This window comes from Nyctibius grandis, chromosome 7 (assembly GCF_013368605.1).
Source record: "Nyctibius grandis isolate bNycGra1 chromosome 7, bNycGra1.pri, whole genome shotgun sequence".
NCBI classification, from domain to species: Eukaryota; Metazoa; Chordata; class Aves; order Nyctibiiformes; family Nyctibiidae; genus Nyctibius; species Nyctibius grandis.
Window position 1 is genome coordinate 33391384 of NC_090664.1, and position 27069 is coordinate 33418452.

Consider the following 27069-nt stretch of genomic DNA (forward strand, 5'->3'; position numbering starts at 1 on the left):
CAAAACAACATTAATAATTTATAACAATACCACAAAATTATGGAAAAAAACCAATTCTGTTTCCACTTCTTAAAATATCCAAAGATACTGTTTCAGTGTTCTATATTATATATTTTTACCATAGAATTTAGTATTTTTTCCTGAATTTTTTGGGATTTCCTCCTCAGACTTCTCGTAGCAATTAACAATAGGACCTCCCTCACCCCAGCTTACAGGGCAGAATAAATTAATGTATTTTTATTAACTGAGTTGTAAACTATTGCTGCATTGTTAGGCAAGAATCACCCCAGAACTAGGAGTATTCAGTGCGCATTTACTTTAATGGTTGTTGCCTTCAGAGCCAATTTTGCAGTGGTTGGTTTAGTTTCTTTGTTTCATAGAGAACCAGGCAATGTAAACTACAGGCTCAAAATAGCAACACAAAGTTCGCTCTCCACGGAAACAATTCTGGTGTATGGCATTACTAAACTTCATTTTTTGTTTATGATTTGGCTGAAAGTAAAATGTTCTGTTAATTCTGAATGCTGCAAATGATGCCTGAGAGGCAATGCCTCTCATTAGCTTTGCTGTCTCTCTGGGTAACGGGCCATGTGTCAGCACTGGAAGCCTCTGCTTTGTCTGGAAACCTCAGTTTCTCCCCTTCAGTGGTTCCACTTTTCCTCTTAGACAAAGCCTAACTGAGGAGTCACGTGAGGAAATAATCCTAAAGGAGAGGTGACTGTCCATGGGAGAATAGGGAGAGTTTAGACCTGCTTTTGCCTCCCTCCCGGTCATTGTCATTTATACATTGTCCTCTCCGCATTCAAATGTCATCCCAGACTATGAGCCCACTGCAACTCAAATGGCCTTTCATGCCTAGACACTTCTTAAAGCATCAATGGACCACAAAGACTGTCTAGTGGGAATCGCTTGCTATCCTAATATTAATAATACAACACAGTGCACTTAAGGCACAGAGGATTCCACCTTCCGTCTCCGAAATTTAAGAGCAAACAAACTGGAAAGACAGATAAATGGCATTGCAACTGAGCACATGCCTTCTGCAAATATCACTAATATCTTTCCTACAGCATAACTGACTGTTAAATTAAAAACCTCTACACTAAAAATTATTTGGAAATGAATCTTCACAGTGCTGAAAGCAAGTTATCATGCATTAGAAATGAACTGAAAATAGGCTCCAGACTATGCAACGGTACAAGAAAATATGATATTGTTCCTTGACAAAAGTTCATCCATAATAGTAGTAACGCTTCCTTTTTCTTCTGCCAGCTCTGCAGCTGATTTGGCCATGAAACATCGACTTAAAAAAAACCCCCATGCCAATAACTACGCAGCCACTAATTTCACACAGAATAACATGGAGTATATAATTGCAAGAAAGACATCAATCTCTCCTAGCCATGGAGGTTTGAAATACTTGTCCTACCAAGCACAGCAGGTAATAATAAATGTGAAGTCCTCCTCTCTCTGTCCTGTTTCCTTCCTTTCCTCTTTCTTCCTTCTCTCCCTAAAGAAACTCACAAACTACCTCTCCTCCCAGAATCCTGTCCATGATTTTGGAAATCTTGTTCATGCTTACTTATTTCCATCTACTTATTTCCAGCCATAGATGCTGTCCTGGTCTTTCAGTCTATGGATCCGACAGGCTCTCAGCACCAGTGTTCAGCTGGCTTAGTGAGACCATGAGGCGTCCTTCACTGATTCCCTTTCCATGTCTCTATGCATTAGGTTACCAACTCCAAATAAGGATTTTTACCACAAAAGCCATGAAACTGTGTATTCCACTACTTATACTGAGTGCAATTAAGTGACAGTGTATTTCTCATGACAACAGACAAGGCAAGCTATTACAGTACTGGCACAGGAACACCATTAAACATATTTTTAAGTCCCATGAACTGCTTGATCGGTGGTGGGTTCCCTTTACTGTGGCATACTGGGGGACCTGATGGATTTCTGTATGGACAGTTGCTCCATACTCAATCCTCATGTGTCACTTAAGTGAGACGGGTGGTTTATATGAAGACAGCCTTGCACTGGCCAGCTCTTTGCTGAGTCCATTTCACCCTCTGTACAGAGTCTACTGAATACAGTGGGATTTTCTTTATGGCTGAATACAGGGCAAAACTCAGTCTATAGCTCTCATTTTAGACTAATAGGAATAACATAATAAATTCTTAGATATCAAAAGGAGAATGTAGTCCAATGCCTGGAGTTTTTCCCTTGTGTGTTAAATTTAGGGCATGTTCTATCAGTGTGGTGATCTTACTCTTTGATATTAAGTAAAGCACAGCTGGAACAGTCTCATAAAACCATTATGCTGTTAACATACGAAAATAATGGCACTAAAAGTATTAGAGAGCCAAAAAAAATCTTGGATCCTGCAGTTATCTTTCACAGCTTAATACTGATTTAACGCTTTAAAAAATTGATGTTACAATTTCAGCTCTGTTTAGTACTGTCATTACTGGACTCAAACCCAAATTGCTTTCAGCTGCCCACCACAACTGCATCTTATTAGCCTTTTCACAAAAGCCAATTTATGCAAATCCACTATTAGTTAAATAATTAAACTGACCCTCAACATTCATGTATAGACATTGTCTGGCACTAAAAGACGCAAGAGAAATTTAAACCTCCCATCTTCAGCACTTAGGCCTCCATCTTTTCAATTGCAGCAGCACAAAGACTGTTTGTACGCATCTATTTGAATCCATCTATTAAAAAAAAGAAGTGCATTTAAAAAATGAAACTGTTAACTGCTGTGTTTTTGTAGCTCTGCTTTTCTCTCCCAAGCCAGGTTTACACTGCATTTCGAGATCTCGCACTTATAAAGCACTACTGTCTACTTCCAGCTTTTGATTAAATCAACAATGACAAAATCTGGCTGACATAGAGTAACTCAGTCTAGAATTTCTCTTTTATGCAGACCTTTCTCCACTGTAATTACTACAGTTTTATCCCCTGAAGCTGGAGAGATGAAGACTTAGAAGCACAGTATAGGGTTTTCCACGGTGCTTCAGAAACCCTGGGATAGCCAGGACAGAGTAAATGCAGGGGAGCAGTGAATGAGAATGACTTTTCCATGCTGACTGCTGGACACATAAACTGCTGGACTATAGCTTCCCTGTGGCTTGACTAGGGCAAAGCAGGCAAAAACTATGTTCCTCCACAGCAGTGCTGAAGGGGCGCTCTTACACACTTTGTGAATGTAAAACTGAAGATGACAAACAAAAATGAAACTATTTGGATGGGGATGCAACAACAGTTACCTCTCTAGTGAGCAAAGAGAAAAAGGTAATTTTACATAATGCTTCTGTGCTGCTGAACATCCTTGGTCAGAAGCAACCAAACCAGTAACTAGCACTTTTTGCCACTGTAGGGGTAACTGTCATCTCTTCAGCTTTATTCTGTTTTACACAGCTGAGCTGACCCGAATGACGCCATCGTCCCTTCAGTTGTCTGGGATGGTGTCAGTTGCTGGCTTAAATGGACACAGAAGAAAGACTTCAGCATCCTGCGATTTAAGTTCGGGATTGCTCAGAGTGCGTGTGGTGATGCAATACAAACAAAGACCACTTTTTGCTTTGCTCCAGTGAATTGTCAAAGAGATTTAGAAAGGCAGGGGATCTCATTATTGTAATACAGGTTAAATACTTTAAAAGCATATGGTGTTACCATCTTGCATGAAGCTGTCCCTCCCAGCTCCGGGAAGCAGACAATAGGGCAGAAACACATCTCGTGTCTCTGGTCCACCAATGGGAACTGGGGATTATCAATCACCACAAGAAAACATTGCATGCTATCTGGTATCAGGTAATGCCTTGTCTTTTCAATTACAATTTCACTCATCCTTCTCCAGAGAGGAACAAGCTCTAGCCATGTATTCCACTGGCCAAAGGAAAACGCAGCTCTACAGTTTCTTACGGTCCATTCTTGTCTTGATAAAACAGTATCTGTAGAGATGGGTGAATACAGTATACAATATATCTCAACAATATATGTAGAGATGGGGAATGGTTCCACAGAGATGGTTCCTGCCCATGGGGAAAAACATATCAGTGAAAACCATCAGGCACAAAATAAAAATGTTTTGCTTTATCACAAAGCTTTAAAGATACTTGGATATGGCTGTAAGATTTCTGTCCTTTCTCCCCCAAAGGCCCCATCTAATTCACTGCGGACAGATTCTTCTGTGTGAAATGGAGCTCATTACCACGTTTGCTAATTTTCTCCAGTAGGGAGCAGTCTCAGCATTGACCTTGGTAACTTCACATGTCAGCTCTTTCCCCATGGGCACTGAAATAATGTGTTGTCTCTCTCGGAGCCCGTGACAATGACACAGTGTGGTCCACAAAGACCCTATTAGTAGTCTGAGCCTGACAGGGATTATCTAGGTTTTCAGAAACATGTCCTAGGCTACTTCTATTTCAAGGAGTTTTTTGGATTTGTAAGCAGCTATGCTGCACACAGGCAGCCGAAGCACTACGGTATTTTAAAGACAGTAGAAATTCTCAGGGATGAACCAATTTCTTCAGCTGCTCCTTGCAGCTATTTCTGAGGGCAGCAGATGAGCTCTAACAAATGATGATGGAGCGATTTACAAAGTTACTGCCTTTAGCTCCTCTCCTTCGCCAGTCTGCCAGAAATTGCTGCTTCCAAAGTTGCCAGATGATGGTGTTTGCCCATGTCTCAGACACTCCCTTTGCTTTCCAAACCCTAAAGAAAGGTGGATTTAATTCAATGGGTGCACTGTTAGTGCAGTAACATCTGGCAAGCATGTGGAGAGAACAGCAGGAGGCGATAATTTCTTAAATTATCACAGCAAGATTTGGCACAGCTTCTTTGTTGGTGCTCTCAATTTTATTTCCTATTCTACCTTGAAAAAAAGAAATTAGGAACACTTGGAAGGAAGCACCATACATAAGACATAAGACTAGAATTTCCTTCAGCACCATCAAGGTTCTGGAGTGGCTGAAGATGATTCCTTGTTTGGTTTTTTTGTGCGTGTCTTCTAATAAATTCCTTTACAATATATATATGTATAAAAATATATAAAATATATAAAAAATAGAACCATTCCCCTCTACACCCGTCAGAGAATTTAAAGAGCAACTACCTACAAATTTTTCTCTTTCACAGCTTCCTGATGGATATTGGAATACTTCAAAATTCCATCCCTTCCTAACTTCCTTACCACCTCTATATATGCATAAAGTCAATTCAAGAAGATAGATAAAACACGTATGTATCTACCTTGTCCAGGAGACAAGCTATAAGTATTTGCCTCTGTTGTTTTCATAATCTGATCTATTTCCCTGCAATATTGGCACCTTTTAATTTTCCTTAATCCCCACTAGCTGTGATGTTATCTGATGGTGCTTGTTGACATTTTAACAGCTTGTACTGCTTGCTTCATCCCTCTAACTCTACTTGTCTCGCTTACCTGTTAACTTCATGGCCCTAGAGAGCTACTGTCATCTTTCTTTTTGCTTTTCATGCATCTTTTTGCTTCACTGAGCCTCATGAATGGAGACTTTAACTGAGTATCTCGTAATAAATACCCTTTCCTTAATGCTACCATCCTGCTTACTGCAATTCTAGTCTGCTAGAATAACTGACTCAGCTCCTAACACATGCATTTTACTGATTGAACATCCTACTTGCTAGTCACTGCTCTACTGCTTAAAATCACAGCCACCTGCTATTCAGATTAAGCCTTCACCAGACCTCATTTTCACATTATCAAAACTGCAGTGTTTTTTCCAACTCCGTTCACTCTCCACACTGACTCTTATTTCCTCTTGCTTGGTGGTCTCATCCCTTTAAAGGTTTTCACCCATCCTAACAATTCCTCACCCAGGTCCATGTTCCATGTCCACATTTCTTCTGCCTCCCCTGCTGTTCTAGTTTCATCTCATTAATCCCCAGCTCTCTACACTGTACAAGTAAGAGGACTTCTGTTTGGTACTAATACTCTTCCAGTATTACCTGCTGCTCCCCATATTATATCACAAGTCAAATATTACAACCAGGAACTGATATTTCATTGCACTGTAAGCACCTAACACAACAAAGTCCCAAGCCACATTGGAAAACTGTAATCAATAATGTGTACATGTCACAACTTAACATTTGTTAAGTGGCTCCAGATCTTACACAACAATAGGTGCTATTCTGTATTAAAGCTGTGTTTGAGCAGCCGTAACAGTACAGTGATGTATGTCAAAGGTACACATGGCTCTCTCTTCCTGCTTGCATATAAAATTTTAAAGTCATCTGTATCTGCTTAAACAGATATTCAGTAAGAATGATCAAATGGTTCTCTTCTGTGCTACTTTACATGCTTATTTGCAAATACAAACTTTCTGTTGCATGTTGTATAAATGAAAAATTACATTTGTTTGGAAGCAACAGAAATGAGATTCCGCACATGAGAAATGAGATTCTGTACATAAGCTTCCACACAAAAGGCCTTTAGCACAGATGGGCACATTCTAAATTTACTTTAGATGGATGATATGTCACGTTAGAACAGACAAGGTTGAAGAGATGTCTGCAGGGACACAGCCCCAGGAAAAAGTAGGGATTAGCTTGTCAATAAAGATGTAAACAGACTGCTGTGAGGCAGCCTCATTTCTGACATTAGAAAATCTTAAATGGTTTGCTGGCGAAGAGCTTCTGCAAAAATTGGGGCAGGCTGTCAAGACCGAAACCTGTTCATTTCAGTTTTTCAGTAGTTGCTGCCTGTCAGGCAAACAGCCTCCATAACATTACAGGGTTAAAAAAAAAGTTGCATATAAACATACAACAGTAAAACTGAATATAATTCATTAGAGAAAGTTATATCTGATATTGTAACAAGCAGACTTAGCTAAAGATAGACTTCATGAGAATATAAACTACATTTATATGAGACTATACCTTCAAATAGGTACACAAGCAGCGTGTGCATTTATCTCAGCTCCTAGAACTTCCATAACAAGCTGTTATAATGGACTCAACATGCAAAAGCAACTGTGACTTTAAAAAAAAAAAGCAGACCTGGGTGTTTGAATGAAATGAATCTGCACTTTGGGTATTTTATGAAGCACTGTGAGTATGCAACTAGAGAAGCATAATAAGCAAAGCAGCTATATAAGGGAATACTGCTCTGGTTAAAAAGATGGGGTATTGAATGAAAGCCGTCCAAGAACAAAACCAGTCCTAGTAGATCCAGTGATATAGATCAAATTATTAACATGACAGCACCTCTGTCTCCATCAAGAACATCCTTCTGCTACCAAGGCTACCAAACCTACTAAATGAATCATTTCTTGTCCTTGCCCCAAAGTTTAACAACAGAAGTGGCAAGAGGTATCTTATTTCTCCATATCTTACCAGGGGAAAAAAATATCAGTCCAAATTAAAGGCAACCTGGTGTTTAATCTGCTGGCACCAATTTCTGCAATATTTTCAACTTGTCAGTGACACTGATCCTGCCCACAAGGCCAGGAACTTACACTCCTCATATTGACCATCTATACTGCAAAAACAGATTATCTGCCTGAACATGAGCAATTTAAGAAATATGCAGTTGAATTTTATATTTTGTTTCTCTAAAGAGAACTAAAATAAAGAGTATTTTCAAAGATATACCTTCCAATAATCATGTCTTACCTGCATTATCAGTTATGAATGTAGGTATTCTTCAGTGCTTGCTGTTTGATACACCTTTGCCATAACTATTGTTTTTTCCAAAGACTCTCATGCTTTCTCCAGTCTCTGGCTGTAATCTTACATTCGGTACAGTAAAAATAGAAGACACTGCAAAAAAGAATGTCAGTTCAGAAACTTCAATTTTTTTCCACAAAAGTAGTAATTTAAAAAAAAATAGTTAATAGATATGGCAAAGACAACACTGAGTAAATATATACCACTTTTACATATACCACCTATTTATGCAAGTAAGCACTATAAAAATTCTGAATGGAAAGAAGCTGCATGCATTATGATGGAAGCTGTATGATGCAAACATTCTTAGCTGCATGCATCTTCTAAAAAAATCTGTTTCCATGTTGTGTGTGTTAACTTGTCCTGTACACTGCTATATAATTCATATTTTCCATTTTAAAATTTCTGCTCTAAGAGTGTTTAGAAATAAATAAGAATGTGAAAAAATGCAGCAAGGTTTTTCAATAATTTGACATCACGTATTACCTCTTCAGAATCTTGATGCCAATAGAAGTGAGCTATTTTGTTTGGCTTCATTTTATTAACTGTTAAAGACAACTAAGCTTGTTAAAAATATCCCAGCAACTCAAAAACATAAAGCAAGCCCCTTCTGCATGAGCTAGAAAAACCTTGACAATTTCCACGTAACACCATGCAACTAATTATTAGTAGACATGACAATATTAATCACAAGGATCAAACTGCAAATGGTTAAGGACTTAGACATCGATGACATGAAAACTCATTTTTACTTAGGATGCCTCAAACTGGTGGGTAAAAATCACTGAGAACAAATGTCCATATAAAAATATCCTTGTAGAGCTGCCACTGCACAATTGCATGAGTCAATGTTAATAGAGTGTTTAAAGAACTGATCAGGGCTGTAACAGTTTTCTTTGGTTTTGCACTAACAACTAGCATAGCTGTAAGTTTTTGGAGCTACTTTTTCACCTTTATAAGACCTGGCTATGGTTTTATGCACAAGATCTTCCCACTGTATTTTTGACATCTCAACTTGCATTTGATATTCTGCTATCCTTGGTAACGCACATTATGAATGGCATATATTCTATGCAAATAAATCAATATGAGCTCTTAAACATGAAAGCAGAAAAGCGGGAGGACTGATTTTTTTTTTTTTTCCCCCAACAGAAAATAACAAGTACACATATTTAGTAAAAGAGGTTAATCTAGAGAATACTGATCAGGTCTGAGGTGAGTGAAGGTTGTGTTGCTTCATAAATCATATTGTATCCCCAGACAAGATGTTTTTAGCAGAACTGCACAACTCTCACCTTTTTAATGTACTATTTTTAAAAACTGAAAGTGGCTAGATGTTAGACAGAGCTTATCTGGAAACTGAACTTCTAACCCAATTGAAATGATGCCTTGACTTGAAACCAAACCAAATGAAAAGATCAAAATTTTCCTTATCACATAAATTCATTTTGCACACATTTTGAAAATAAAACACAAGATCAAAACTTTATCCTGTAAAATATTAAATAGAATATAAACACATAGTATTAAAGTCAAAATGAGAAGAGAAAGTGAAACACTTCTTTTTTACTTTTTCAATGTAGGCATAGTCATCATACTTTTGTGCAATACTGTGATTTCAAAGAAACAATATTTTCTGATGGAAAATCATTTGTCTGATTTTTTCCCCTTCTCTTTTTCTTTCTCCTCACCTGTGAGTCTTTCCTTTTTACTGCTAAATCCCCAAACTTGCAATTCAGCACTAGGACCAAACTGGACAAAATATATTCCACGATGAATACTATTCACTACAGAGATTTCCAAATCACAGTGGTGTCTTGATTAGGAGGCAGTAGATTTTGTGTGTACACACACTTCTGTTGTGCACAAAGACTCAATGTGTTTATACCTACATTTAATTAACTATCCACAGCAAGTGTTTCCCAATGTAAAGTATTAACCCAGAGAACGAGACTCACAATAACTGCTAATTTCACTACGCAGTAAACATTTTCCCAACTCTTCAAAGTATATGACTTCTTTGTTTTGTAAATATGTTTACAAGTATATCCACGTCATACTAAATAGAAATGATTGTAGTAATTGATATTAGGATTGTCCTTTCTTGCATCTGGATTTATGCTTCATAATGATTATCTACTAGACACAGAAATAGTCTTTCTGTAACTCAAAATTTTACTGGAGGCATTTCGAAGAACCTTGCTTTAAAATATAATGATTTTTCATCTTTATTCTCCCCCCTTCAAAAGGTTTCACTGCTCCTGATGTTTAACGTTATGCAAAGACGTGTTTCTGCCAATGAATATCGCCTTATGGTTATGCTTCTGCAAATAACCTGCTGTGAGCTGATAAAAGGATTAATGCAGCCAAAATTCTTAATCTGTGAAATTACAAATTAAATTCTCATATTAAAAATACCACCCTGAGGTATTTTTTGTGGTTTTAATTCCCCTCTGGTGTTCTGCATACATTGTGCTTGTTAATGACTAGGACAAGACTGTCTCTGTTGGCGGCCTGCTGCAGAGTGATAATGTGTAGGCATTTACTTCACTGATAGAACTGGATTTAACCACTGACTGATAAACTAAGTGGCAAGTGGGTAATAAGTCCATATTAACAGAAAAGTACTACTGCAGAGTTCAGAATTCAAAATCCTGGCTAGACTAAATCACACAGTCAGAAGGATTGAGATGTCACTACTGCAGAGTCATTTTTGTTTTCCATTTAGTGGAAAAAGGATAAATGAACTGGCATTCTTGATGTTTCATTAGTCCTGAAGAAATTAATCTCTCTGCATCAGTTTCAGCACAGGCAGACTTTCAACAGCAGCCTTAACTTACACTGCATCCTTTGAATTTTCAGCTTATAAAGTACTGCAGTCAGCAAACTGAGTGGTGGGTTAGCATGGCAGGGCAGAAATGGGAATCTTTTTGCAGAGCAAGGACATGGTCTATGACAGAGCTGGTCATGAACAAAAATTATTGGTGCTAGTTTGATTTTAATGTTCATACTCTACAAATGGGAGAGTGCTCTTTAGGGCAGAGTTGGGAGTAGGGTAGTTGGACAGCCAGGCCACAGCACCAGCTCAAAATGTGACTACTACAGCTGTCAAGGATGGAAAAGATAAACTTTTGGAAGACAAAAGTTTTCATACTGACACTGACGTAAACAGAATCTATTGTGGATTAATACTTAGAAAGGAAGCTCAGTTTTTACAAGCAAACTTTTAAATCAGCCATAGTTACACACGCACGTGCCATTGTCGCATCTCTGAACTTTTTGCCTCAGAGTACTGTATTTAGATCTTTTGCTAATGGATGTACGTTTGAAAGCAGAAAATAACATACACTGTTCTCATGCAAGCATGCTTCTCTTGACCACATTGAATTAAAGCAAAATGATGATTGTTATTCCCCTGTGAAACCTATTTTTAATAACAGAACCTTCTCTGAATAAAAAATATCATGCATGATAGTATTTTTCCCCAGAATAAACACTAGTGTGCTAATATTTTTCCCCAGAATAAACACTAGTGTGCTTTTAACACTGGAAAAAGATACGGACACATATGATATAAATGATTTACAATTATTAAAGAGATAATTGACAGCATACATGATGATAGGAACATTTTTGCCAAGTCAACTGGAATGCATTTTAATAAAAGAAATAAAAAGATGTATGTAAATACTGAAAGCATTCTTAGTTAACATTATCATCTGCCATCCTCTTCTTACACAGTCTAATTCAGCAAATTAACTGATTGTCTACTTGTGTTTCTCAGACTTTCGAATGCCAAGTCCTTTCTTAAAGGTTACTGTTATAACAGATAGAGATTCTGTGAATCAAACACGGCTGGATTTTTATCCTGTATGCTGCAGCTAGTTAAGAAGTACTGTATGTTATAAAGTGAAAAGCACTAAATATGTAAATTGTATTTTTCCTTTTGCTTTATGACAATTCAGATAATTCTCTTGGCTGCACACATAATCAAATACAAAGATAGCTGGCTGCAGACTGCAGAGCAGAGATAGCAAAAAAAAAAAAAGAATCCATTTTTTCCTGTGTCAAGCTAACTATGCAATTTCAAGCTACACAATTGCACTCACGTATTTTGTGTGGGGCTGTCTGTGTATGTCCACGAAGCTGTCTGCATGTGGGGGTTAGCATACACAGTGCATCTGTATGAATTAGCATCTTTGTTTTTAATCAGTTCAGAGGTGGTTATACTCACTATCAGGTAACTCCCATAGCCGTGGGGGCAGATCACTGAAATACTCATGGCTCAGGGCTGCCTGTGCTGACAATCTGTTCTTTGGGAAACACTGGAGTAGTTTGGAGGCTAGATCTTCCGCGTGATTCACATAGCTCAGCCTGAAACACAAACAAGAAGGTTTTTCTGAAAAACAATCTCATTATTCTGTTTACTAATACCAACTGCAGTCAGCACATCTGAAACACCAAGTATTGCTAGCCAGGATAAAGACAAAATCTGTTTGAGAGCACTATCAGGAAAGACATTCCTCAGGTTAGGGAATCAATGAATTATTTCTGGATTGACAGCTCAAAATTCATATAAAATTTACAAATATAGAGCATATAATATACCATACCACATATGCCCTGCCTAGTATGCGAAAGGATCATGAGCAACAGCATCTTGAAAGCAACTGTTTCGATTCTTCCATTTACATTTTATTGAGCATACTAACAAACTGAAAATTTACAGCACTGGAAACAAATGGTTACTACTACCTAAACCCATGAAATCCAAGCTTAAAATAACAGCAGTATTCATACAGCTTTGTGAAGTATCAAATTCTAAAATCCAATGATGCTTAACATGCAACATATGCATCATGTTTCATAAAGACATTTATCTTGCGGGAGGTACTGACTTCTTATTTTTCCTATGTTCCTAATGCTGCCTACTAAATTTCCAAAGCCACCAAACTTTTGAGTAGTAACAGTTTAGGAAGCCAAAGTCACCTTCCCAGTTTAGAAACAAAAAAGATACCTGTTTACCGCGATCAATCAAGAAGCCAAATGTAAGTATCAAATAATCAGCAGATTATACATTAATACAATATAAACCCAACCCAAGTATCTAGGGCTGCAACATAATCACATCAACTAATGAAATAATTGTGAATAAATCAGTCAAAATTAGAACCAGTTTTATAATTAATAAATAGAAAAAAGACTAAATTCATTGCACAGTCTGCAAAAATAGTTCAATTTGCTATAATTTTTGCATTTACCTGCCCTGATAATACTCCGAGTAGTGCTCGGGGGGGCTGGGGGGATGGGGGGGCCTGTTAGTTGTTTCTACAGTGCTTTGAAGATTCCAGTTGCTACATTATTAGCTTTATGTTCCCAAGCATTTATAGATTTTAAAGTCAGAAGGGACCATGACGATCAAGTCTCACCTCCTGTGTAACACAGGCCGAAGAAGATCATCCAAGTAACTCATGGATCAAATCATCATTTTTAGCTAGGCTCAGCTGTATCTTTAAAGTTCTACATCAAAGTTCTCGCTTTGTCTACAGAGCTTTGCACAGCAATGAAAAAATTCTTCTCCAAAAGCCACATTTTCTCTGAAGCTCACTTCTGGAAATCAGGGGACACTGCAGAAGGCATATTCATGTGGGCTTCTAAGGTTGTCAGTCGTAAAACCGATGCCTTAGTGGAACGCATGACTAATTTTGCTGCTTCATTTAAAGACCAGCTATTCTTTTTACTTAAGAAAAATACACTGTATGATCATGTATTTAAATCACATCTACTACATCAGAATTGTTTGGAGAAACCCATTCAGCTCATAACCTCAGCGGTCTGGAACGTCGGAACGTTTGGTTTTGTTTCTTTCCTTTTTTTTTCCCAAAAGTATCTTTAAAATCTCCTCCTTAAAACATTAACAATTTGTCTGATATAAGTTTGAAACATGATTCCTCAGTAGGGACAAAGGCTGAATTTTCTGATGGGGTTTAGTAGTTAAGTATCTAATACAGAAAAGTTAACAAAAAGAATTAAAGAAAAAAAGATTTGATTTTTAAATACACCTCCTTCAGTATGTGACAGGATGGAATTTCATACAATATGGTTTTGTGTCTAAAACATAATAGCATGTTTTGTCTCACAGCAGTTGGGCCATATAGGAACTTGGCATGCATGATATGGCAAGTCTCAATATTCACGCTTCACTTACTGTCACACTAATCACTGAGGAACAGTTACTAGCCATGACAGCATACATACTTTCAGAAAACGTGGCGTACAGCACGAGCATTAAATGATATGTAGATATCGTTTTGAGAAACATTGGGATTATTTTTACACATCTGCTCTGATGACATTTTGAAACACACTGATTTTCAGCTTAATCCCAAACACTATGTACGGCCTTAGCTCAAGAAAAACAAACACCATATGACTCACTTTAAACATATATGAATCTGACTAGACTTGAGCAGTTGTAAATCTCATTGGATTACAATAATTTGATTTAATTTCAGAAAACAGGCTTAAATGTCTTTGTACTGCAGAGGAAGGTCAGTATTTGGTCAAGCAGAACATGACTAAGATCACAGAAGTTTGGTTTAAGGTCTTGAGAAAAAAAAAGTTTTGGGCATGTGCAGTGAACTTCTGAACTTCAGGTGATTTGCTTTTAAATGCAATGAAGAAGGCAGCTCAAATTCACATTAATAATTAAGACAAATGGGCATTAAACCAAATGAAGATAATATGCTGTCTATATGCTCCTAACAGCATGAGGTAAATACTTCCCAAAGAAAAAACTTTACTGTGCATATTTTCCATGTGAAGATACGACTCGCAGCGTATCATTAATTCTTTTCTCGCCTGGTGTTTACAGCATGGCCTAGAGGATTGAGGCACCTAACTCCCTTTGGAAATCTCAGCTCTGCTTCTTTATTCTAAATAATCCCTTGCAACCTGGAGTGCTGAAAGACAAAACCACAGCTGACCTGAACAATCATACCATTTAGCAGAGCTTAAAGTTTAACGGCAAGAAGAGAATAAACAAAAAATTTCACATCTGGGTGCAAATCAGACGGGCCATATAGTAACCCTGGCAGCTCATTTTGCAGAGGACGCCGTGGTCCCATCAACAAGGTCCTTGTATAGTCCCTGCAGTATCTCACCTACCATCACACCGCCATAAGGGCCGTATTCCCCCTTTTCACTCACGTCTGCTTGGGGCCAGGAGTCTTTCCCCCTTGTCCCAGGCTTTAGGCAGTTCTGACACAAAACTGTGCCAACACCATATATTACAGTCAATGATTTTTTTATATATCTATTATCTTCTGACCAGCTGATACAGACATGCCCTCATGTGCCTTGGATATGCATGCAACCCCCAGCAGCAGCTACACAGCACACAAATCGGAGCAGGGCCTACCTTAAGTAACGTTTCCTTTTTATTAAATATCAAAAGCCTTTTCTGTTGTTCCAGCCATGCCGAGAACACCTACCATCTTCAAAGACCTGACGTGCCAGCTCCAGCATGCAGGAGCTGCTTCCCTAATGCGTCTGGTGTGCCTCCACAGAGCTGTTGCGGAGATTATTTAGCCATCATGAAACCACTGCAACAAGTGAATGCAAGTTTTGATGCGATGTTTTTAGCTTTTGATACCGATGAAGGTATAAAGCGGCACCTCAAGACGAGAATCTAACGGAGTAAAGATGTTATAATTTTCCTCAGTGTTTTACACAGAGGGTACTGAGGACTAAAACTGATAAAGAGAGACAAAAGCTTTTGAAGGCTCACTGAAGCAGGGCTTTACTTGCTGCTGATCAATCATAAAATAGAGAATTTGCTCTACAGCACAGTGTAGTGGTACTTCAAGACAAACTAGACAGTAAACATTATTTAACCTACAGTCAAACACAGGCACAGGGACTGTATTTCGGTGTTGGGATTGTTCCCCGCACCTGCATGGGGCCGCCAACAGCAGTCCTAATTTTGTGCTGAGTTGTGCATGTGCTTTAGGAGGGGCATGTCTCCAAACACCCGATGCCCCTCTTGTTCTTCCCAAATTGAGGTGCTGGCAACAGTTTAGATTCAGAAACGCTGAGCTCTCTACAACATTCAGGGCAGAAAAGTATGGTCTCAAGGCTCCCTAGGTGATTGGTTTAATTGTACTCTTCTAGCTTGGTACCTCATTAGAAGCAAGATTGCCACATTAGTTCAATCTCCTGCTCAGGCTTCTTAGATGAGCTAGGCTGGGGCAAATCCTGCACTAACGTGGCTATACTGCTCCCAGCATCTGTCCTTGTTCTGTGCTCCTGCACAACACTTGCACTCCACAGTCTTCAGACCTTCACGATTTCTGTTAGGGTGTATGAGACGATCTCTTTGGAAATTTAGAAATTAGTTTGTTCCCTTTTAATTATATTATCATATCACAGCATCAGCAGTCTTATCTGTTGAAGTACTGAAAAGGTGGCCAAAATGTTTGTTATTAAAATAAAAGCCATGACAACCAATGATAAGTATTCACTGATATGGAACAGAGATAAAAGTATCAGTGTTTGATTCCTTAGTATTGCTGTTAACGTAGATGTAAAATCGGTCAGAGCCCTATTTAGAAAGCTGTGGTGGTAAGTTCATTCAGTGCTCTCCAGGACAGTAATAATAACCCTGACCCGTCTGAACTAATTCTCACTTGACAGTTGTACAGATGTCATTAGCTGGAAAGCAGACAAGATGAATAGCAATTTATGAAAAAAAGTGAATGTAACAACGGAAGGTTCTAACAATATAGGCAACTAGGGGTTTTTTTTTTCTAATTTGATTAACGTAGATTTACCTCTAGCTACATAATTTTTATACACTTGGTAAATTTTTAAAACAATCTACTGACCCAGTAGGTAAACCATAATTACAGTTGCAGCTCCTGAACTCAGAATGGAGAATTAAGACGCTTACCTGATCTGCTCATGAGTCACATGAGGCTTCAGAGACTCCATTTGGTCACACCTAAGCTAGACAATGAAGGAATCCAACCTCTCACGGCAATTCACATTTGATAATGGCCATTAAGCTCAGTCATGACTAGATCATAAAATCATTTGTATGTGTCACTACTGAATCTAACTCAAGACAAAAACTTAGATATGAGTCTATTTCTCCCTGACTCTTTCTGCACTAGATTTGATGTGTTTTAGTGTCCGTTTCACATGTATTACTATATTTCTACAGCACAACACTGCTTGCGATATCCACCTTTAAAGGTTTGCTTCATGTAGGAAGCAGAACATTAAAACTCTTACAGAACACACCACCTTTAAAAACTGAATTTGGTTGATTTGAGCTTTAAATGATACGCTTAAAGAGAATAAGTCAATTTACAACAGACTTAACAGTATCCTGGGTTTTGTCCTTCTATAGCCTGACATGCATCTGGTCTAGCTCTTGCTCTGATGCCTCAGAGCACCTGGGCTATGAAAGCTTCCAAAGAAACCCAGTGCCAGCTACTGAGAGCTTAGGGCATGAAGATAGCCAATACTGTTCATTGACAATATTGCAGATATTTCCCCCACTTGTTCTACACTGTTTTAATACAGAATAGGGCTTACATTTCATACTAGGTATCTTTTTGCCAGAATAATATATGCTGGAGCCTCAAATGAAGCAAGAACTATGGAGTCTGCGTGGCAGACATTAAAGAGAAGAAAAATAAGCTTATTTAAACAGCAAGTATACAATATGTCCAGTGATAACATACTGTAAGCTATTGAGAATGTGGTTTTCTGTGATATGATCACTTAACTTCCTTAATTCCTGGGAATTCTGAGGTTGTGATATTCCAGGCAACATGACTGCTGGGTACAGTGTTCTGCCACTGTTTAAAACCACAACTAATTCTTTAAACTAAAAGAATACTTGAAGTATTTCACATTATTTCATATTATTTCCTTCAGTTTTCAGCAGTTTCTCTCAGACACAGATATTTCCAGAAAAAGTATTTCCTAAGAAATTTTAATCAGAACGTGTCTTACCGTTTTGCCCTAGAAGGAATTTAGCAATTACTTCTTTTTGATTTTACATGCCACCACCAGTCAGCTATTATAATACATTCAGCATTCTAATTAGCTCAGTACTAAAGATATTAATTATGGAAAACATAGTGTATTACTTATACAACAATATACTACTACTGAGTATGCTAGATTTATAGTTTACTGGAAGATCTGTGCTTGCTGTAAGTGTAATTAATGAAGAACAACAACATGGTGGTGACATCTAATCAGAAGCTTTTGATTATTTTGAAATTCTTTAAAGGGCATCAATCTTCTGATCAAGGAGAGTGTTTTATAAAGGCCTTCTTCGTGCACCTCAGCAAGCTGAACAGAATATCCTTGGATATTAAATAGAGCTAAAAATAATTACTAACACCCCAATCGTTTTATGAGACATTATTTCACCAGAAAAATGGAGAAAATATATCTTTAATCCTGAACAAAAACTCTTCAAGGTTTATGTTCTCTATAAACCTTTCACTGAGAACTGAAAATATAAGTTAGTTATGCAATAAATGCCCTAACAAATATATCAGATTTTTCACTTAATGCTTTTTACAAGCTTAAACCAAACTGAGTGAAAGAAAATCACCTTTTACAGTCTGACTCTTAAAGGAAGAATGCCTTTCTGTTATGCTTTTTAGAAGAAGGCATGGTGAATTTATATCAACTTCACTGAATCTCAGGGCATGATAAAAGGAAGAAAATACTGCAGCGGAGTTAACATTCCACAGCATTCTTTTTTCACATATTTATTTCCTCACTGGCTGGACAAAAGCCAAAGAAAAGGAGGGAATACCACCCCCTCAACCCGAAAACACAGAAATAGCTGAAATAAACCTTTGGCATACAATGCAGCCAAAGCAGTCAAAGCTTTCTGCTTTTCCTTCTCCCATCCTTGACAACCTGGATTGTTTCTCTCCAAAGAAATCCAAGCAAAAAATACTCCAAAGAAAAAACAACCAAACTCTGAATTTCAAATTTGTCACTGGGTGCAGCCACTAGGGCAATAAACAGTTTCCTCTATTTTCCCTTATTAAAGGACTGCGGAAAGAAAAACTAACTGTCTTTTTGGACCTATTGCCTTTTTCAAACTAAAAAAAAGAAAAAAAGACAGAATTAAGTTCTAGTCTGCCCCCTTGTTCAATATTTTATCATCTGGGGTTTGAGAAGTCTTAATTTCATTCTAATGTAAATAAGAACTGGTCTGTTTGCACAGTACTTCAACAAGAATTTGCTGCAAGGTCGCAGCATGCAGGCAGTGCTCCGAGAAGGGTGACCTCGCTTTAGTCAGTGAAGCCAAAGATCATTTATCACAGTTAACCTACAAATCTGTCTTGCTGGGGCCTCAGATCCATCATCCACTTGTAAGCAGCTACTTGTCCTGTCCTCCCACAGCTCCCTAAAACATGGGATGGGTCTGATCTTTTCTATTATTGGATCCCTCTCAGCTAATAAAATATATTTTTATGGATGTGGAACAAACAGGAGTACTTTGTATTTATTTATACAGCTCATTAAAAGTGGACAGAGATTTGGAGGCAGAGAGAATGCCCCAAGCCTAGAAAGCTCAGGAAGACAGACCCCAGGCATATGCATGTATTTAACTTCATGTATATGAGTCGCCTGGCTGAACCCAATGAGACCAAGCAATTATGTATAAGTAGGCATCCTGGTCTTTTTGCAACTATACTCCTAAGCTAAGACATGGCAGAGAAATTATACAGAACTTGTAAACATTGAGAGGAGGAGACCAAGATTCTTATAATGAGAGCATATGGGCAATATATTCAAAGCTATGCAGTCAAAAATACTTCAATATGTATTATTATACCTATATATTTAGACAGACTTATATAATACAGAACTAGCTGCAGCTCCCTGACCCTGAGGCACTTGGTTCAGGTGACATTAGAAGAGATCATGGGATGGGAAACCACATTCACACCAGCATCGTAGTGCAGAAGGTGCCATTCCTTCTCCAGATTCACTCTCCCTATTTAGCACATCACTCCTTCCCTTTACATGAATGGAGATACTTTCTAAAGGGAACACTAGGTAATCCTCCAGCAGGGAGAAGCTGGCAGATTGAAAATCCAGTGCCTGATACTAACAGCAGTAATACTTGTTAAGAGACAAATATGCTTGTGCCAATCTGTTAAAAGAAGTTTGGATTTAAGTTTGAACTTGAACGGGGAAAAAATGGGGGTAATTATTCAAGGGTTTTTTAGGCACAGAGACCATTATAGAAGGAGAAAACAGTGATGTCTCTCTAGTATGCAATTTGGAGAAAACTGAACATGATTTTGTGTTGTTTTTTAAAAAACTGGAATACTACATAATGACATGTGCCTGTACTGAAATGCCTTTTTAAAAAGTTGCTCAGCTTTAACACAACAGTTTATGCCTTTTAAACTATAAACAGGTTGGAGATGAATGACCAGCACAATTTCCATATATTTCAGCCATTACTGAAATATGTGTATTTTAAGTGCTTGTACTCATATATATGTGTGAACATGCACTGCTATCTGACACTCAGAAATTGGCTTGCCATACGGAAGGACTCAATCCTGAACTATTTTTGCAAATCCTAACCTGTCAAAGTAGCATGCAAGAGAGACAGCTAAGCAGGCAGTTACTGTTATTTAGACATAAACCAGCATAGGTGACATAAGAACTAAAATAAAAATTGATACCTGTAATAGATTTCCCAAAGAGCCAGCTATCACTAAAAATTGACTGCTGGTAGAACTCAGGCCACTTCTAATGACCCAAAATAAGCAGGTAGATTTTCAAAAGATTTGCACACATGGAATTGTGGAACCCATGGAGCTCTGCGACAGGCCTGGTCATGTGCACTGCCACCAAAGAAGGATGGGCAGGTAAATAAACACCTGGGTCCCATTTTAGGGTCCTAAAGGGACATTAAGCTTCTGTGAAAGCTGGCATTCGAGGCAGACAAGGACTAGTCCTAGAACCTTCCAAACTGAGAACAAGAAGACTGGAGAAAAGGACTGCAAACAACCGGTAAATGCACTATCTGGGCACAAACCCATCTGATTCCCAGAAAGGAAGATGGAAGTTTTGAGTCTGCCTGAATTATCTAGGGGACAGGAGAAGGCCTAAATATGTGTAAGGGATCACTGACATTAAGAATAGAGAACAGGAGCAAATACACAGCTTTGTGAAGGAAGAGAGGAAGAGGCATAATTATGGAGGATTTTGAAAAGGATAAGAAGGAGCTCAAGAACAATGGAGTGAAAGAGCCAGTGTTGGGAGGGGAGCTAAACAATCCACAAAAAAACCCTGGATTTACTCGTTGCTTTTTATATGATCTGAAGAAGGGTGTTGGTCAGGAGAGGACATGAGAAGTATATTACAATAATCAAGATCTGAGTGCCAGAGTTGGTTGCGGAAGGAAAAAAATGTATCTTGGAAAAGCTGCAAAGAAAAAAAAATTGTAAAATGTATATAGCAGTCTGGATGCATGGGTTAGGAAAGGAAAGATAAGAAACATCCCTAAGGCTTCAGGCCTATGTGACAAGGGATGCTAGCATTACAGCATCCCTTGGGAAAAATACACTCGCAATATGCTCAAGTGTGCAAGGGGCAGGGAATAGTAAGAATCTCTCTGTTGAAGCCTGTATCACCGAACTCAGCAGGGCTAAGGAGAGAGCCTGACCACTCAACTACTGAGTGTCCACATTGCCCCCTGGATTATTTTGGTCCATGCCAACTACCATTCTCCGAAACGACTCCTAGACAGTTCAGGGAACAACCCATGCCAGGTGCCACTCCCAAAAGGCAGCATGTACCAGCCTCCTACAAGCAGGGCATGCAATATATTACCTTCAATCTTATGCTAGAAAATACAATTCTCATGGTCTGCAGCATTGGTCTTATGTTATTCTGGAAATTCTGGGTTAAAAAACTAATACTGAACACCTCAGAAATAATAACTGCAGCTGCATGGGGACCACACAAAGCCCACAGGAGATGCACGCCCAAGCGTTAGTATAGCTGTAGCTAAGGTCTGCCACATGGCCTCGGAGCCAGAAGACAGTCCCTGGCTCTGACATACGCTGTACCTGACAGAAAAATGATATTCACCAAACACTATCTGTCAACATCTCAGGAAAGATTCATGCCCTCATGGTTGCAGAATAAAGCTTGACTCAAGGGCACTTTAAGGATCAAATATTAAAGAAACAAAAGGAATATAACACTATTCTACAAAAGTCATAATGCTGAAAGAAGGCCAATAATAATCTGGAGCATGACATTTTATGTCAGGGTGGTGAAATTAATTTGAGGCACACTAACAGTACACAGTAATAAACAGAGCTTTAAGATTGCTATAACATCTAACCAAAGAAGGCAATGCAAAAGACAGTCCATTCTTAACTTGCAATGGTGTCAGAGAGAAAAGCATAAATTTCACCTATTTTTACTAGATTTCCTGGGATTTCGCAAGTTTGAGTCCAAACAATAGCAGTATTTTAAAACTCTTCTAGATTCCTAAACAACAGGAACAAAAAAAAGCAAACAATACATTTATGAGAATGTGACAGAAGTAAAAAATGTATTTTTTCCATTTAAAGTAAGATTCTGAGTTTATAAATCCAACATGAAAAATTAGAGCTTTTATTCATTTATATTTCCAGCCTCCTATTGCAGCAGTGATCATAAAACAAACACAGCTGGCATCTTTATTATTTTATTCACTGAAGGATTTAGCTGGACAAACATCACAAAGATGGTGGCTCCTTTCATTGAATTTATGACCAAATATGCTCCAGCATAAGATCAACTCTGTAAGATCAATTATTATGAGATGTGAATAATTTAACAGAAAGTTGTCTGTTTGTAAATCAGATCTTATGGATATGAATTCAGCTGAGGTAGCAGACAGGGGATATACACTGTATTATACATTACATTATTTAAAAGGATGCAGTTTTTTTGTGAATCACATTTAGTGATAAATATTGTAATTTACATTTTGGTATCCAGCAAGCTGCTAATTCAGACAAAGAACATTTAAAAATGTTATTTTAAACTTCTATTAAACTCATCTTAATCAGTGAAGAACTTAACTGTTTTAGTGATGCCTTTCAAAATTACAGAATGTAATTCCTATAAAGGCTTAATTAAAAACAATACACAAACGATGATGACCATAATTTTATGGGTTTTCTCCATAGATTCGCACCAGAATCTGTTGTTCAGTATAATACCAGGAGAGTTACAATAATTTTAACGCAGAATGTGTGCCTTAGGATATGGGATTGACTCAATGCCTGAAAGAAAAAGGTCAGTTCCCTTTGGAACCACTTGCCTCTTTGCCCTCCAGCAACGACAGGTGCACCAGCCCTATGCCGAGGCTCATTATTCACAGTGTATTGCCGAAGATACATAATCTAACCTCTCTGTTTAATGCACCAGCAAGGATTATTGTCTCCTATCTTCCCATTTGGACACTCAGGTCAAGCAGGCACTGAAAATATAAACATATATATATATCTATATCTATATATATATATAGATATATGATGATCTGCCTGCAGCCAGCATCTTTCACAAATTCTCAATCAATAGCTTCAAACTTTCTAAGCTAGGTTATTGAAAGAAAACACTGAATTTAATTATGAAAACTGTTTGGCTAGTAAATAACTTCAAGTTTTGAAACAAATCACTGTTTTCACTAGCCTCCTACAATGCCATGTGTTTCTGCATCATGAATTCAAAAAAAAAAACACATGAAAAAGCAAAAATTCTTGTTTCTCTGTCCTATACGGCAGGAAAGAAGTCAGAAATCTGAAGGCAAATACATGAAGTGCCACAGCCAGAAATGCAGGAAAGGAACCAATTAAGATTTTCTTTACAAAATTGCAATGAATTTTGGGAGACCATCACAGGAGATTCTCACAAATGGCAATATCTGAATACCTATGATTACCATCCTACCACAGAAAAGCTGGTGGTCAAAATTACTTGGAAAAACCCACATCAAATCACCATAAAAGTCAGTAAAGTAAATATTTGTTTAAGGTAAAGATACTTTGTGATGTTTGTACCACTGCAGAAACCTTAACTACTGTCTGTAAGCCTTTGGCTTGCAACAGAGCCAAACGGCATGGGTTTTGAGATTGGCTTACACTATCTGTAGAGGTGACAAAACTCAATAGCATTATTCATATTATTACACTTACTGCCTGTCTGCACAATCTCCCAAAATCATACACATTTCTGAGATCCTAAGATGAGAATCAAAGGAACTGCTGAGTTAAAGAAAAATTATCTGTGATACACAACAAAAAGCAGTGGAAAATATGAAGCCACTTAAGCCAACGGCAGTTACTTAGTACCAAGCACTTTTGAATGCCAGCTCAATTCTTAAGGTGCCTGTCGTTTTGGCTCTCATGTTGGAAAACTCTTGCCTTTAACGGCCACATGCGAATAATGAGAGACCCAGCAGTAAGGTCTACTTCACTTATATTACTGCCTTTGCAGTATGTCTTCAATTCCTCAGACAAATATTTTAAAAACACATCTCAGAGACTCAATTTTGTCAGCAACGTCATTATCTGGAGGAAGAAAGACTTCAGCACAGAGGCCAACGTTACAGAACTCCAGCAAGAGGACAGAATTAGGAATGTGAGGATATAATGATGCCTAGTGCCTCTCATCAGAAAGTATTAGACTTCAAACCAAGAAATGAACACAGACACTATGACAACATATGAGTAACAGACTACTGAAAACATAATTCTGAGAAATTAATAAAAAAGTTGGCATGTAGAAATGCATAAGGAAAGAAAACAACTGGAAACATGTGAACAGAGTTGATCAGTAAGTACTCAAAAACGTTAATGAAGAACATACTTTGAAAAAAAAATCGTACCTGGAAACACCATATAAACATGTCTATCTGATATATGTCTCAATATCTTAAGGAATTCTTAAGGAAGTGTAAGGATAGTGAACAAATGTAAGGCACCTTTTAAAAGTCTTTTCAGGATATCTACACACGAAGAGTTAGTTCTCTTTTCTCATTTCTCTTTACAGGCTTATTACTGTAGATAAGTTACTGTAACATTAGCTAATTTTGCTCTGCATTCCAAAGTATTTTACTAGACTTTAAAAAATACATACACATGCTTCCTTTCTGGTTTTCAAGTAAGGAAGAGAATCTTGGCAAATATTTTTCTGGACTTTGACACACAATATAGAAGCAAAATATAGACAATATGGAAGGAAAATTAGATTTAGGAAAAAAAAACTAAGAGAAAATGGCCATCAAAAGAAGAGATGAGTAATGAGCAAGACATCAGATAAATTGATTATTTTAAAAAATTGCCTTAATAATTGCTGAAACAAAGCGACAAAAGATAATGTTTGATGCAGTTTCTCTAAAAACTCTTGCTCTGTGGACAAACTCTGAAGACCTGGGATGTGATACTCTATCTCATAGACTGAAAACTGGCTGACAGACCATAAGCAAAGGGTAATGATGAGTGGCAATCTACTGAGATGGAAGGGAAGTGTCCAGCTGTGTGCCACAGGGATTAGCGTTAGTCACAGTTTTATTTAACATCTTTATTAATGAACTGGACTAAGGGATACACTGCATACTGAATCAATTCTTAGGTGAAACTAAATGTTGAAAACCCCATAGAAGACAAAAAAATTAGTACAAAGAGGCTAACAGAAGTGAGAGATGCAGGCAGAAAATCTACAAATAAGACAGAGCATAGAGAACTACAATTACTTCCAGGGAGAAATAACCCAAAATATGGGTAGATTCAGAGATAGTAACGCCAACAAACTCTAGTCCAATGCCAGAAACTGAATTAGACGTTGCATAAGACAACAAAGAACATCCGTGTACTTTGGGGCTGTATTTTCACAGCTGTCATGGACAGGAAATGTATTGGAAGGTAGCAATGTAATTTTAATAATGGAAAAACATAGAGTTATTAGTACTCTGAAAAAAGAAGACAAAGGCTTTTGTGGTCCAGTTTAGGAGGTTTATTAATATTTTTAACTGGACCAAGAGAAGTAACACAGTACCTAAAGTTTAGCAAGACAGAAGAGGGGGAATTCAGAATAAAGTAAAAATAAATTGAATGTCAGGACAAACACTCTATCAATGAGGTCTGTTACGAATAATCTCCTCCCAGATTTTTAACAGGTATAACATTTGAGCAATTTACAGTTGCTCTAATTTGAAAGAAACATTCAAATAGAAATTGTAAAGAATTTTTCAACTTGGCAAAAGGCTAAATAGAGAAACTCTAGAGATCTTTCTCAGTCATTGGCTTCAATCAGCATCATATAATTCATTACCATAAAGCTCACAAAACCTGCAGTGCATTTCAGCTTAGCACTAACCATTCCTGAGCAGGGCTGAGAACTTTGCCCTTGCACTTTTGCAGCTGAGCCCCTTTATGGTGCCAGAAACATGTAAAACGGTACTAAGCGGGTGCAATGTACAGTAGTAGACATAAAAAAAAGGCACTTAAATGTAAACAAGCAGCTTCCGCCACCCTGAAATTAATTTAATAAACCCCATGAAGTAGTGAAATAAACAAAAAAGCGGTGTTAGGAGAATATTTGTAACAAAAATTCTCAGACTCCGCGGAGCGTCTCTCCAAGCAGAGACGTCCCACTGTACTGGCTGGGGCGCGGTGCCGCCGCCGAGGCCCACCGCCTCCACGCTCCCTGGGCCTGCCCCGCCAGGGAACGCGCCCACAGCCACTTCACGGCCCGGGCACACCTGCCTGCTATCGAATACTGGTGAAGTTTTCTTTTTTTATAAAAATAGTGTAATAAATTTACTGTCTGGTAAATGACTTCTCGTTTGTATAGCAGGTTAACATAGGTTTTGTCATGATATGATTCCTAAGGTCCCTCAGGCAAAAGATAACGACTGATAAAGGGGTATTTGTGGGAAACATGAAACAAAATGGGAAGTTAAAAATGTTCCTTTCAGTACAGCAGTATCACTGCAAATCATCAGGAGACAGAGGCAGGTTTATATGCCTCTAAATCACAATACTTCTACCAAATCTTTTCATTTTGTGTTCAGTTTCCATCCTTGCACCCCCTTAGCATGTTTCCTGATCACTCCTCAAATGCAAGTGAGGGGACAGCCCCAGTACAACCTCAACATACAAGAACTGCACACAGTCGTACACATATAATCCACCTTTTGCTCAGGTACAGTTTTAAATCCATATTGCTTAGTTTTATCCATCAGAAAGGTTTTAGCAATGACAACACTAGACTTTTTTGTTCCTACTG

General features: G+C 38.0%; 1 protein-coding gene across 2 annotated transcripts in view; it reads right to left on the minus strand.

Moving 5' to 3' along the window:
• Window positions 1-27069, minus strand: part of CDK14 (cyclin dependent kinase 14) — a 343381-nt gene that overhangs the window by 76529 nt on the left and 239783 nt on the right. For both annotated transcript variants that reach the window (XM_068405279.1, XM_068405281.1), the window contains exons 13-14: window positions 11951-12090; window positions 7663-7809 (exon numbers count right to left, since the gene is read on the minus strand). In XM_068405279.1, the coding sequence (XP_068261380.1) occupies window positions 7694-7809; window positions 11951-12090 (256 nt within the window). In that variant the 3' untranslated portion in view covers window positions 7663-7693. The remainder of the gene's footprint in view (window positions 1-7662; window positions 7810-11950; window positions 12091-27069) is intronic.